This window comes from Colletotrichum graminicola (assembly GCF_000149035.1).
Source record: "Colletotrichum graminicola M1.001 genomic scaffold supercont1.18, whole genome shotgun sequence".
Taxonomy (NCBI): Eukaryota; Fungi; Ascomycota; class Sordariomycetes; order Glomerellales; family Glomerellaceae; genus Colletotrichum; species Colletotrichum graminicola.
The window spans coordinates 393163-406438 of NW_007361022.1; the positions used below are offsets into that span (position 1 = coordinate 393163).

Below are 13276 nucleotides of genomic sequence, written 5' to 3' on the forward strand. Positions count from 1 at the left end.
CAATGGGACCGGTTGCGGCTCCAGCTGATCCGGACCCCGAGAACCGCTCAAATCCGACCAATTCTTACCGTTCACCCCCGCACCAACGACCATCCAATGGCACAACATTGAAGTAGTTGATGGGCCCCAGATCTCTGCAAGAACGACGAGCAGCCTGCCGTGTTCTGATGTGGCCGTCTGATATCGTTGTTTGCCCCCCCCCAAGTCTCCCCCTCCTCTTTTTCTGCCGCTAGGTTCACGCTTCGCTCACTGCTATCTACCTAACCAGTCTGTGTCTTCCTTTCTCTCCCCCTTAGTCGTCATCCCGCTCCAGCCCGCCCGATCCTGTTCTGTCGGGCCACGCCCAGGAACCAATCAGATGGCACCGATGGCTAAACATAAATCAGCGGCTTCATGGCCGAGGCTCACTCCCTTGCGGATACTGGCGGGATTACGATGATGGGATTCGCCGACTATGGCCCCGGTAGCGGGCCTTCGCAGCCCTTGTGCCTTCATGAAATTGCCGTACAAGAGACAAGATTCACTCAGGTTCTGAACGGTTTCCTGGCTCGGATCGTGTCTTGAACCACAACATATCTGTCCGCCGTCTGTCTGTGCGTAAGACACGCCTTTTATCGACGTTCATCATGGTTCGCCTCCGCGATGGCATGTGGCTGCCTGCCGAGGGCACCGCGACGGAATATGCAGAAGAGGTCTATTACACCACCGAGATCGAGGGCGGAACCGGTCTCAGCCTGCTGTGCCCGACGAGGAAAATCAGAACCCGCGGCCACACCTTGAATGCGAGCACCGTGACTCTTGTAAGTCGGAGGCTCGGCCAGCGAGCGAGCCAGCCCCTCAAAGTCCTCCCGGAGCTCATTTCTGACAAACAGAATAGGACATCAAAGCTGAGTTTGACGGCGCCATCTCAGTCGAGGTGACTCACTGGGCCGGTGCGCTCAGCAAGGGTCCTCATTTCGAGCTGTTCCCCGATGGCAGACCAGACGTCAGGGCGCAGATTCAGAAGGGCGACAAGGGCACGACTTTATCATCGGGCTCGCTGTCCGCCACCATTCATCCGGATTTTAATGTCCAGTTCCACAGTACCGACGGATCCAAGCAGCTGACATCCCTTGGGAACCGAAGCGTCGGCTTCGCATACAACCCTGCCCCAAACACGCCAATGCAGACCGGTGACATGCGCGACTTCAAGCACTACATGTTCACCCAGACCACTCTCGGTGTCGGAGAAACCATACACGGCCTCGGCGAGAGATTCGGCGCTTACAACAAGGTCGGCCAATCCATTTCCCTGTGGAACGCCGACGGTGGTACGTCTAGTGAGCAGGCCTACAAGAACGTCTCCTTCTGGCTCAGCTCCAGGGGTTACGGCGTCTTCATCGATACGCCCGGCAAGGTGGAGCTTGAGATCGGAAGCGAGCGCTGCAACCGCCTGCAGACCGTGGTCGAGGGCCAGAGACTCAAATGGTACATCATCTACGGCCCCACACCCAAGGATGTCCTGAAGCGCTATACTACGCTCACGGGCAGGGCGGGCAGGGTGCCCAGCTGGAGTTTTGGCCTCTGGCTGACGACAAGCTTCACGACAAACTATGATGAGCAGACAGTCAACACCTTTCTCGAGGGCATGAAGGCTCGCGGTTCGCCAGTCGACGTCTTCCACTACGACTGTTTCTGGATGAAGGCCTTCACCTGGACCGACTTCGTCTTCGACTCAGAGCGCTTCCCTGACCCCAAGGCGCAGATCGCCCGGCTCAAGGAATCGGGCCTCTGCAAAAAGGTCTGCGTGTGGATCAACCCGTACATCGCGCAGCATGGCGAGGCGTTCCGGGAGGCCTCCGAGAAGGGCTACCTCGTGAAGCGCAAGAACGGCGACGTGTGGCAGTGGGACCTCTGGCAAGCCGGCATGGGCCTTGTCGACTTCACTAACACCGATGCGTGCCGGTGGTACGAGGATAAACTCAACATGCTCTTTGACCAGGGCGTCGACTCCATCAAGACGGATTTTGGCGAGCGGATCCCCTCCCTCGATGTCGAGTGGCACGACAAGACGGTCGACCCAGTCAGGATGCATAACTACTATGCCTTCCTTTACAACAAGGTCGTCTACGAGGCGCTCCAGAAGCGCTACGGCCAAAACGAGGCCGTCCTGTTCGCCAGAGCCGCCTGTGCCGGCACCCAGCGGTTCCCCCTGCAGTGGGGCGGCGACTGCGAGTCCACGCCCGAGGCCATGGCTGAGTCGATCCGTGGTGGCCTCAGCCTGGGCCTCAGCGGCTTCTCCTTCTGGAGCTGCGACATTGGCGGCTTCGAGGGCTACCCGCCGCCCTGGATTTACAAACGTTGGGTGGCCATGGGCCTGCTCTGCAGCCACAGCAGACTCCACGGCAGCAGCTCGTACCGTGTGCCGTGGATCATTGACGATGACGACGCTAGCGATGAGGGCTGCTCGCGCACACTAGCCAAGTGGACGGCGCTCAAGTCGCGCCTGATGCCGTACATCTTCTCCGAGGCGCAGGCCGCCGTGGAGCAAGGGATTCCCCTTTCCTTGCGCGCCATGTGCATCGAGTTCCCCGAGGATCCGACGTCCTGGTACCTCGACCGCCAGTTCATGCTGGGGCCCAGCATTCTGGTTGCGCCCATCTTTGAGGAGTCGGGCGAGGTCGAGTTCTACCTGCCCGAGGGGCGCTGGACCTCATTTTTCTCGGACGACACCCGCGACGGACCCGGCTGGTTCAAGGAGACGCACAATTTTGGCTCGCTGCCGCTTTACGTGCGCGAGAACACGGTACTCGTCCTGGGCAATGAAGGAGTCGTCGGCGCTGTGTACGACTATAATGTAGATGTCGAAGTCAGGCTGTACCAGGTCAAGGAGGGCGCCAGGGCAACGATCGTTGATAGCGAGGGACATAAGGTTGGCGTTCTGGAAGTCGGCGGAGACGGTAAGCTCAAGGACACTGCGGTCCTAATGGGCGACTTTCGCGTCATGAAGCTTTAAGAGACGGGTGCTGGCGGTTGCGCATGCGCTCGGTTTTGCCATGTTCACGAATCTATGAGGCTATCCGCATATTTAGGGCTAGATGACTTAGAACTGGGTTTTCCTTTATTGGTAATGACGCCAATACTCGCAAGGCTTTTGATGCACCCCCTTCTCCCCCCAATGGCATGATGTCCTTCTGTAGCTATCCATTGCCAAAGGCCATTAGCCCGTTCCAGCGGGAAGACCAGCCAACTGGGACCTGTCGGATAAGCGGTAACTACTCCCCGATCCGGATGGTACTCGCTGCAGATAGCGGAGCCATTGAGCGTTGAGGCAAAGGCATTAACCGATCATGGTTCCTAGGTCTTGAAGCGGCCGGCTCTCTCATGATGCAGGCCCCCTCTCGTGGCATCGCATGGTCTTACCACGAAATCACTACTCATGGTTCGGGACACAGCAGACAAGCTCCTCATCCGCAAGATCTCTTGCTAAGAAGACCTTGCCGGGTGATGATCCCCACGGCTCTCTCGTAGCTCTCGCAGGGTCATTTCCACCACACCCCAGTCGGCCAGAGTTTGCCCGCGAACCACGGACGATTCACCTCCACTCTTTGGTCTGCGCCTTCGGCCCCCTTCTCTCTGTACTTCTCACTGGGCACCAGACATCCCAGGCGGTAGGTGACCATTCACACAACCCCAATACCGCCGCTACGGCGATGCTTCTCCCATTTTTACACTAATGCCGGCTTCACATCTTGTGTATGATCACGAGATTATCAGTTTTTTTTTTTGTACTTGGCCCACGATTGCTAATGTGCCGGAATTGGGGTAAGCTGCCGGTCCTGGTATCTACTGTACGTACCCCCTCACACCTCGTCTTCTCCAAACCTCGGTTTTGAGGTTTCCCACCAATGCGGGGTACCTACAGAGGACGGTGAGAGCGAGAGGGACGGGACGGGCTGATGTGGCTTCCGCCCATCCGGATAGCTGTTTGCTAAATCAAACCCTTCCAGTGGCTCTTCATCTTGCAGAGTTACATTTCACGTCCGGACCTCATCAAGCTGCAGACCCTTGCGTGCCCCTTGATATGCTTCCTTGGAGCGACGGAGAGGCCGGAAATCCGGACCAGTGGCCGCTGTTCACATCGGGGCATCCAGGTGCAACGGTGAGGATCAGGCGTCGTGCCAGTCGGTTTCGCCCCGTCGTCACATCTGGTCAGTATTAAAGCAGATCACCAAGACCCTTACAGCTAGGGTCTCAAAGTGTGCCTCTGCGATGTAACTTCGGGAGGATCTCACACATATCAGGCATCAAGCATCGAGTTCTCACTCGCTTCCGTCTTGAGCGACTGCTAAAGTCTCGATGAGCTTCGTTAACGCCTGCAAACTGAATAATGTGTGATCAAGACACATTAGTATATATTCGTACGTAAATAGACAGGCAATTCCATCTTCAGACTGGTGGTATGCTGCTGGGATGCAAGACAATGCAGATGAAGCGAAAAACCGGAGGGTATACCATACTCTGAGCCGCCCCTAGGCACATCACAGAGGTTGCTAGTTCAAATCAGTCCACTAAGAGAGGCTCTCGATTAGCTTTCCAATTCAACGCCCAACCCGGCTGCAAAACTCACGTTGTCCGGCGCAGTCGTAAGCTCCTCGTATGCCTGCAAAATTTCAAATCCCATCGCCATGATATGTTCGTAAGCGTCGTCTTGCACCTACCCGTCGATTCGTTAGCCTTGGTACTCATCCCGTCCGCGTAGGGGAGCTTACCCAGCTAAGCACTGTCTTTGCTGACTTGTGCGCCTTGTTCTGCCGGACTCCCATCAGAGTCAGCCCCTGGAGGACCAAGGCGTCCTGTGACCCTGGGTGTACAACCGGCGCGAGGATGCCCCCGATCCCCTCGTCCATATTCGAGAGCAGCGGAGGCACAAAGGTTGAGAGTGGGCTGCCCGGTCGGCAGATGATGATGGTTCCGAGCAGCGTGTCGCCCGGTCCTTTTGCTCGCACTATACCGCAAGCCTTTGTTTCCTGCAGAGCGCACCTGTACAACTCCAAGACCTCTGGGTTCGCGCAGCTGCCAACGTGGTTGAGGACGCTTTCGGCGTTGTCCAGACCATGTATCAGATCGAAGCTTAGGTTCGCTCGCTGAATGCTCTGCAGCAAGCCCTCGGGTATGGTCCAGCTTCTCAGGTCGTTGATTATCAGGTTGGTTAGCCGTTTAGGGAACTGGACGTCCCAGCCGTTGTTGCTAAACCAGCCCTTGACCCCGCCCTCGTCGATGGGGATGCCCAATAGCACGCCTGGAAACGAGGTTCCAAGCTGCATCTTCTTGGCGCCTCGCTGGCCGACGAGATGGCGCAACGCCCGTCGGTGGAGAGATCGTCCGACCGACACGTTGCGTTTGGAAGGATCGACGAAGATGGCTCCCAGAATGCCGATTCCGTCTATGAAGTAGGTGGCAGCAAACCCGTACAAGGCATGGGTACTGCTGTTTCTGACAACAAAGTGTGCTTCCCCGATGTTTTGATTGAATAGTTCGAAGCTCGCGGCGGGCATCGACTCCAAGTGACCCAAGTCAGCGATGTTAGCCCGGGCAACAGCTTTGGTGAGCTCCTCGAGCCCATGGCTATCGCGGTGGCGATCATACTCTTCCACGATCCAGTGCTGGCGTGACTTGAGCACCTTCTTACTCTTCCGCAGCGTCCCTGGCAAGGTTCCTTTTGGCACGATGTATCCACATAGAGCGCGGACCAGGGCATGCATTGCAGTCTCAGTGAAGTCAAAGGTGCAGATGTAGGTGCCGATCGACTTGTCCATGGCGAAGTCGTACGGCGAGCTTACGGCTACAACAATCACAGACTTCTTTTGGCCGCGCGTTCGCAGCATTGAACACATCATCTCTACGTGTTTCGTGAAGCCAGCTTGGTACAGGTTCCTGTTGGCATCCGCAGTGACGATGATGATACAGGACGCTCTGTGGATGAGGTTCTCGTGGACTAAGGCATCTCAATCAGCTGAGCGGTCCGGGTTTGGAAGAGAAGACAGCGTACCTGGCCTGACTCCGTTGGCTGTGTAACTCGTATGAAGGAGCTTCCCATGACGAGATCGTGCTAGTGAGCGTCCAAACTCTCTGAACACCCCCTCTCCACTCATTATGGCCCCCTTCTCTCGGTGAAGCCATTTATTGTGAGTCGTTGGAGTTAGCCCTTGACCATCCTTGGCCTGAAGGATGCTCTTTGTCAAGCTTGAGGCTGGCAACGGTTTTACTAGCGGTGTAAGAAGCAACAGCTCTTCGTCCTGATGCATGGATTCCGACAATGGCAAGAGCTTCTCCTTGTCCCTGATTACCGTGATCGAGTCATCATATGCCTTTCTGGACAGTGCCATATGCGTTGGGTGTAGTTTAGAGAGAAGAGAGATCCCGGGTGGGTGGAGGGCTGCCTGCCAAGACGTGCAGGTGTCCTTCAACCGCAGTACGCGCTTCAATGAGGTATAGATACGTTCTTTGGTGAAGATGCCATTTTCAACCCCTAGCTTGAGGCCTTTGATGGCGTCGAGCTGCACTTCGTAAGCCCGGCACAACAGGACCAGGTCACATCCAGCCTCCACGGCCATGACTACGCCGTTCTGGACCCCAAGGTCATGGGTAAGGGACTCCATTTCAAGACATTCTGAGATAGCAACGCCATCAAACCCTAGCTCTTCACGGAGGAGGTCGTCCACGACTTGGCTGGACAGACAGGCATGAGACACATTCATGGAAGGGTTGGAAATACCACATCCCCCCACGAACATGGCGTCAAGCTTGCCCGTGGCAATGGCATTGCGGAAGGGTACCAACGCACTCAGACTCAGCTCTTCCAGCGTCTGGGTGATGATTGGGACGTCTAGGCTGGAGCCTAGGAAGTCAAGGTTCCCATACGACGGGAAGTGCTTCCCGCAGCTGGCCAGACCGGCATCGCGAATACCATTGATGGCTGCGATGCCGTACTGAGAGACTTCCTGTGGGTCGTCCCCGGTCGCGCGAACCCCGACGGGCTGGTACCTGGCGTTGGATAGGACGTCGAGGACGGGACCGAGCATAAAGTTGATGCCGCACGCCCCGACCTCGGTCGCAGTAGCCTTTGATACTTCGTAGGCCAGCTCGACGCGCCCCGTGGCGGCGACACCCATGGCACTAGGAAACTGGCATACATAGTCTTCGTCGAATAGACTGTTGACACCCCCGTTCTCTTGATCCAGAGCGATAAGCAGCGGCCTGGGATGCCCGGCCTTGTGAGCGATAGTCTGGAGCTCTTTGACCAACTTGGCCGTTTCTTGAGCAGCTACGTGGGAATGGATCAGCACGGATCTACAACCTGCCATTCCAACAACCTGGTCAGATACAACGAGGCTTACTAACATTTAAGGTTCTTGGCAGTCAAGATGATGGTTCCGAGATGATGGTCCTCGATGAGGGAGCGGATCTGGGGCGTCACTTCGGTGCCGTCCCAGCCCATGATGAGCATCTGGCCAATGGCCCTGTACGGCGCAACAGCATGGCATGTCAGCTGGCGAATCGGATTGTGGTCGAACTACTTGCACCATCTCCCCCCGGATGCGAAGCCATAATGAGAGCTGCTACCACAGTACAAGGGGAGAAGGGCGATGCAAGTTGGGATGATGGAGGAGAGCGGGTCGAGCGTGAGAACCAACGTACCAATCGAGATCCTGCCATAGTGGGTCGAGCTCCATGTTGAGCTGGGCCATGGCTAGTGGTCTACGGGTCGTCACGTTTTGACGCGCATAGTACCTCTCGAGGTAGCGTGTCTTCGGAGGGGGGAGGTAACGATGGCCCTTCTCGGATGTAGACGTGGATGTGAACGTTGAATTCCGGTTGACGGACGGATTTGACCCGGGGCCGTCGCACGGGACATGAAGGAACGTCTGTGAGGAGGACGTGGAGGAGGTCGCCTGGGATGCCATGTGCGGCGAGCGCGGTGGTGGGCTGCTGCACCAGCCACGATCAGCCATCATTGGCTGTGCTGACAGCGGGAGCCGAGGGCGTTCGATTGGCTGATGACCTCTTGGGCGTCCACGCCGTTATCTCTAGGCCTACCTAGGTACCTAGGTAGTAGAGCACTCGTGGTGTGTGGGGCAGGTGTCTGTGCCGGACTGGGACGTGTGCTCGGCGGATAGGTACGTACTGGGGAGTGCCGCTCCATTTCTGATGTTAGCGTATCTGATCATCGGTCTCGACAACGGAACGTTACATGGAGCCTCACCACGTCAAACCTTCTTTCTGTCCCTTCTGCACCGCCGAATGGCAAACGGGCGTCCCTCTTTCTCACGCCCACATTGGACGCTCGTCCTTAAGCACTTCAAACGTCGATGGTCCAGGGCCTTGATACAATGTGGGGCTCTCTTTCTCTCAGTCTCCAGTCGCCGAATCTGGAATCGGGAAGCAATGGCTGGTGGTTGCGCCGGGTGCTTGGGTACGTGGGAGTGAAACAAAGATCCAGAAACCAACGCCTTCTCCCTTGTGGACCGGCCGAGGGTCAAGTAGTTTCTATGACTCGAAGGGGAACACAGCATGTAATGAGGCAACATGGCAGTGCAACCGGCACCGGTGCCATCGGCCCGGCCCCCCCCACCCTCCCAAAGACACGTTTGATGCCATTACCAGACACACACCCACAAGTCTCCGTCCTATCTCATGCCACCATGTGTGGTGGACGTCCCGCTGCGACTGTGAGGGGCGATGACGATGTGCCGGTGGTATGGGAAGCCATGAGACTTCCACGCAAGCCGGGCCATGCCGGCACCATTAGCCTTTGACGCCCCGGTCACATTTGTCGCAGCCGCAACGCGTGGTGAATAATACCCAACTCAGTCCCTCCTGCCATTCTGCTTCGTCTTTGTCCATGGCGTCGTTATTGAAGATCAACCCAACGATCGACCCCATATCCGCCCAGAAGCCAGCTAGCACTTTTCACCCAGTTTAACAAGATGCCCATTGCCACTCCCAAGACGCCAAAAAATGGCATCACAAAGTTCACAAACTGCCGCCTTGTCAAAGGCGACGCCTTGGTGCAGGAAGACATTTGGGTCAGCTCCGTCACAGGCAAGATCATCCACAGCCAAGCAGCGTTTTTCGACGACCTCAGCCTCCCAGATGAAACCATCAACCTGGGCGGTCGCATCGTGTCCCCTGGCTTGATCGACTGCCAACTCAATGGTGCTTTTGGCTTCAACTTTTCCACACTGCTCGAGGACATGACGCAATATGGTAAGAAGGTCCGCGAGCTCAACAAAAAGCTCGTGGCCACGGGCGTCACGTCCTACGTCCCCACGCTGACCAGCCAAAGACCCGAGCTTTACCAGAAGGTGAGCCTGTCAGATACTATCCGTATCTGGAGGAACACTAACAATTCACAGGCACTTCCGTATCTTGGGCCTTCGGGGGGCTCACAAGCCGCCCGCGATGGCGCCGAATCCTTGGGGGCACACGTCGAGGGGCCATTCCTCAGTCCTTCCAAAAACGGCGTCCACAACGTCGACGTCTTGCAAGAAGCAGAAACATTCGATGACCTGAAAGACTGCTACGGCGTCGAGAACATTGAGCCTACCGCGAATGGAGCCACAATCCCGATCAAGATGATCACGGCGGCACCAGAAAGGGGCAACATGACCGACATCATTCCCGAGCTACGGAAAAGAGGCATCATCTACTCCATCGGCCATTCCGAGGCAACATATGAGGAAGCGTCAGCCGCAGTGGCTGCAGGGGCCACAATGATTACTCATCTCTTCAACGCCATGCGGCCTCTTCACCACCGCAACCCCGGCGTCTTTGGTGTTTTGGGTACTGCCGAGCGCCTGAACAGGCCGTACTTTGGTATCATTTCAGACGGCATTCATCTCCACCCGACAACAATCAAGATCGCCTTCAACGCGCACCCTGATGGCTTCATCTTGGTGACGGACGCGATGCACATGATGGGCCTCGCAGACGGCTCATACCAGTGGACTAATGGGCAAAATGTGAACAACATCATCAAGGTCGGCTCTACGCTGTTGCTGGAGGGAACCAACACCATCGCTGGAAGGTGAGTTGACGCCATCTTCAAGACGACGGACCTGGACTAACGGGCGATAGCGCCCTCACCCTGATGGAATGTGTGAACAACTTTCTTCGCTGGTCGGGCACGGGCATCCCCAAGGCCTTGAAAGCCGTGACTGCGACGCCTGCAGCGATGCTCGGCCTCCAGGGCGTCAAGGGCTCCCTGGAAGACGGGGCTGATGCTGATTTGGTCGTCTTATCTGAAGAAGTGAGAGACGGCGCTACTCAGTTGGTTGTGGATGAGGTCTGGAAAGCTGGGGCGCTGGTGTCGAGCCGGAAGGAGAACCAATCGCCGATCACTCCATAAAAGGACCAACCGGACGAGTCAAGAGACCCGAGCTATCGTAGGCAGCTTTGGGAAAAGAACTAAGAGCAAGGTCAGGCCCAACCATAGACTGTACACACCTAGAGCTGCCATCCGAACTACCTATGTCATGAATAGATGAGGGAATAACGTTTCAAGTACGAGCTGCGGGTTATAAGATTAGAGTGTTAAAGTCACAAAGAGGACGCGATCTAGATCCTTGCTTGTTATTGCCCAACGTTGTACGACGTCGACTTAGATTAAACACGCAGACATTTGGCACATGAAAGGATTTCCAAGTAAGGGAGTTGTAGCTGTACAGTGACATGACCGAGGGAGACTGTGTTTCTGGGGTCCTTGATCCACAATTATAGCCCTGCGGGCTCATCCCTGAACCCCCGCATATCGGCGCCATTCAGTGACAGTGCTCCTTATCCCCAGCCCGCCGAGATGCCTCGCGCCCAACCAGCCCCCAACACTGCTTCCACAGTGCGGTGACTTGTGGCCGTCGATAACCCCAATCGTCCAATGGTAAGCTAAGGGTCATTCAGCTTCCTGATAGGGGTGGATGCAGCGTACCGGCCATCAACACTGGCTCTCCACTCTCGCTCCTCTCCAAAGAGATCCCTCCGCTTTTGCATTTCCATCGATCCTCGCTCAGACAAGGCATGCGTTACGGCCAACTGCACTTTCTCGAATCGACTTTCTTTTTACTTTCAACCGAACATTGCCTGGTTGCGGCCATCCCCCCAGCGGATACACGCAGAAGCCATTAGATACGTTTTTTGGGCCGCCGGCAGCCGCTCCTCAGCTTGCGACAGAGTACAAGGGCGTAGCTTGCGCATCGTCGGCCGGCGCTTGCGACAGGAGCCCTACCATGCCATGGCTGCGTTCCACTCAATGTCGTCCAGCGTGACGCCCGGCGATGGCATGGCTCTTAGCAGCGCCGTGGCGGACGGCATAGACGCTTCCATGTTCGATGACTCTCTGCTGTAAGTATCGCCCAGCAACTGATGGGGCTGCAGGAACGTCACTTGGGGACAGCTCTCTCTCCCTCTCTCCCTCTCTCTCTCCGCCAGTCAGCTTGTCGCAACAATGGGATGATAGTCACTTTTGCTAACCTTAACCCTTCTCGCTATCCTAGGGAAACTGTAAATACAGCCTTCCCTACCATACCGTTTACGCCGACCTATGACTTCCAAGACTTCTCCGCAACGGGCTTTGAAGATCCATTCGCATACTCGAATCGCCAGTACGAGGCTCAGCCCGCGCTTGAGGATCTCAGCCAGGATTCACCGACGCAGGAGCTGGATAATAAGCTCCTGGGATTTTCGGCGCCGTTAGTAAAAGCCACGGTTGTGGACGGGACGGGCCAGCATGTGGAGCCAAACATGTCGGCCGAACTGTACGGCATGTTCTTCGTGGCCGAGGACGTCTTTGGTGCCGAGAACAGTGGTAGACCTCTCGAGCTGACCTGCTACCGGAGAAACTTGTGGCAGTGCTCTGGACAGGTAACTCTTCCTCGACACATCACGCACATTGTGGACGAACAAGGCCGGCAAATACCCATATTCGAGCTGGCGGCTTCGATAACGGCGATCGAGTCCATCGAGGGCAAAGCGACGGAGATCATCTCAATCCCTTGGAAGAGCGCGCACCCGATAGGCGCAGAGGAACCCAAGTCTACTGGCGGACCGCCCAACATTGTTTTGGACCTGGCAAATGGGCAAGAAGTCGATGCGAACAGAGTATCTCTCACACTATCATGGAAGAGGCTGCAGTTCAAGCACGCTACAGCGAACAACGGAAGAAGGAAAGGCCTGCAGCAGCACTACCTGGTGCAAATCAGTCTCCTTGGAAAGCAACAAAACGGCGAGTACGCCAGGATTGCCGAGGTCCACTCTGGGCCCGTTATCGTGAGAGGCCGCAGCCCACGAAACTTCGACAGCCGGAAGGACATACCCTTGACCGGTGGAGAGAAGAAGCTAGGAGGGAGAAGCAACAGCGAAGCTTGCGCAACTCCCGTCAAGGACAGCGGCAACAATGGCAACAACGGCGCCCCAACGCCTATACCGAAATATCAGGTCCTGGGAGGCGTTCAGCAACAAGCGGACTGGGCACCGCCGCCAATGTACAGGGATCCGAGCGGAGGTCCGCCTCCGGCGAAGAAGATGGCCATGTCACCGGGGATCAGCCGTCCTCCAATACCAGCCTGGTCGTCAGAACCATCAAGGCTGCTGGCCAAAACATCGACATCGGGCTCGGCGGCGCGGGCCGGAATATCGGGCCCCATAAACCTGTCTCTCTCGGAAGACGAGAGGAGTCCCAATAGGTCCAACTCGGATGTGCAGAGCCCGCAGTTCAACAAGTCAACGGCCCCCACGGGGCAGAACCCAAGTCAGAGCCCCAGGGAGGAGGATGACTTGCTTTATGAATACTTTCCTCTCAGTGTGGATGACTGGTAAGGACCCTTATCCCCACTTTCTGCGTTGTAATTTTAATAAGATCACGACAGGATCCCGCCAGTGGAAGCAATTTACCGCCCTCATGTCGTCCATCACACCATCGTGCCGCCGGAGATCAAGGCACAGCAGCTGCGGAGCAAGGCGAAGCGCTACTTCACCGCCGAATCTTGAACGTCATCTCAGCTTGACATTTCAATTATATCTAGACTCAGCGGCGACACGCTCATCTCATGCACTTGTGTCATAATCGGGACCAGTTGGGATTATCTGAATGAATTTACGAAGCCATACAACTGTTTGCTTTCTTGGCGTGTTGTATTATATGATACTGGTTCAACCTGCTTGGCATCGGGACAGCCGGAGCAGCAGGGAGGAGTGGAGGGCATACGGGAAATGGTTATACCCGAATCTAGGTGATGTAGTT

At 56.2% G+C, this 13276-nt stretch overlaps 4 protein-coding genes across 4 annotated transcripts; 3 read left to right on the forward strand and 1 right to left on the reverse strand.

The window, feature by feature from the left end:
* Positions 1–626: 626 nt before the first annotated feature.
* Positions 627–2995, forward strand: GLRG_05396 (glycosyl hydrolase family 31; the record flags this gene model as incomplete). Its single annotated transcript, XM_008096081.1, has 2 exons — positions 627–800; positions 878–2995. 2 exons carry the CDS (start codon positions 627–629, stop codon positions 2993–2995), a joined length of 2292 nt encoding a protein of 763 aa, XP_008094272.1.
* Positions 2996–4532: 1537 nt separating this feature from the next.
* Positions 4533–7489, reverse strand: GLRG_05397 (glycosyl hydrolase family 3 N terminal domain-containing protein; the record flags this gene model as incomplete). Its single annotated transcript, XM_008096082.1, has 5 exons — positions 4533–4550; positions 4610–4696; positions 4752–5977; positions 6032–7306; positions 7384–7489. 5 exons carry the CDS (start codon positions 7487–7489, stop codon positions 4533–4535), a joined length of 2712 nt encoding a protein of 903 aa, XP_008094273.1.
* A 1480-nt stretch (positions 7490–8969) lies between these two features.
* Positions 8970–10390, forward strand: GLRG_05398 (N-acetylglucosamine-6-phosphate deacetylase; the record flags this gene model as incomplete). The annotated part of the gene is made up of 3 exons (XM_008096083.1): positions 8970–9347; positions 9399–10069; positions 10120–10390. The coding sequence occupies 3 exons, from the start codon at positions 8970–8972 to the stop codon at positions 10388–10390; spliced, it is 1320 nt and encodes a 439-aa protein (XP_008094274.1).
* Positions 10391–11287: 897 nt separating this feature from the next.
* On the forward strand, positions 11288–13023 carry GLRG_05399 (NDT80/PhoG like DNA-binding family protein; the record flags this gene model as incomplete). The annotated part of the gene is made up of 3 exons (XM_008096084.1): positions 11288–11379; positions 11532–12848; positions 12903–13023. 3 exons carry the CDS (start codon positions 11288–11290, stop codon positions 13021–13023), a joined length of 1530 nt encoding a protein of 509 aa, XP_008094275.1.
* Positions 13024–13276: the final 253 nt, after the last annotated feature.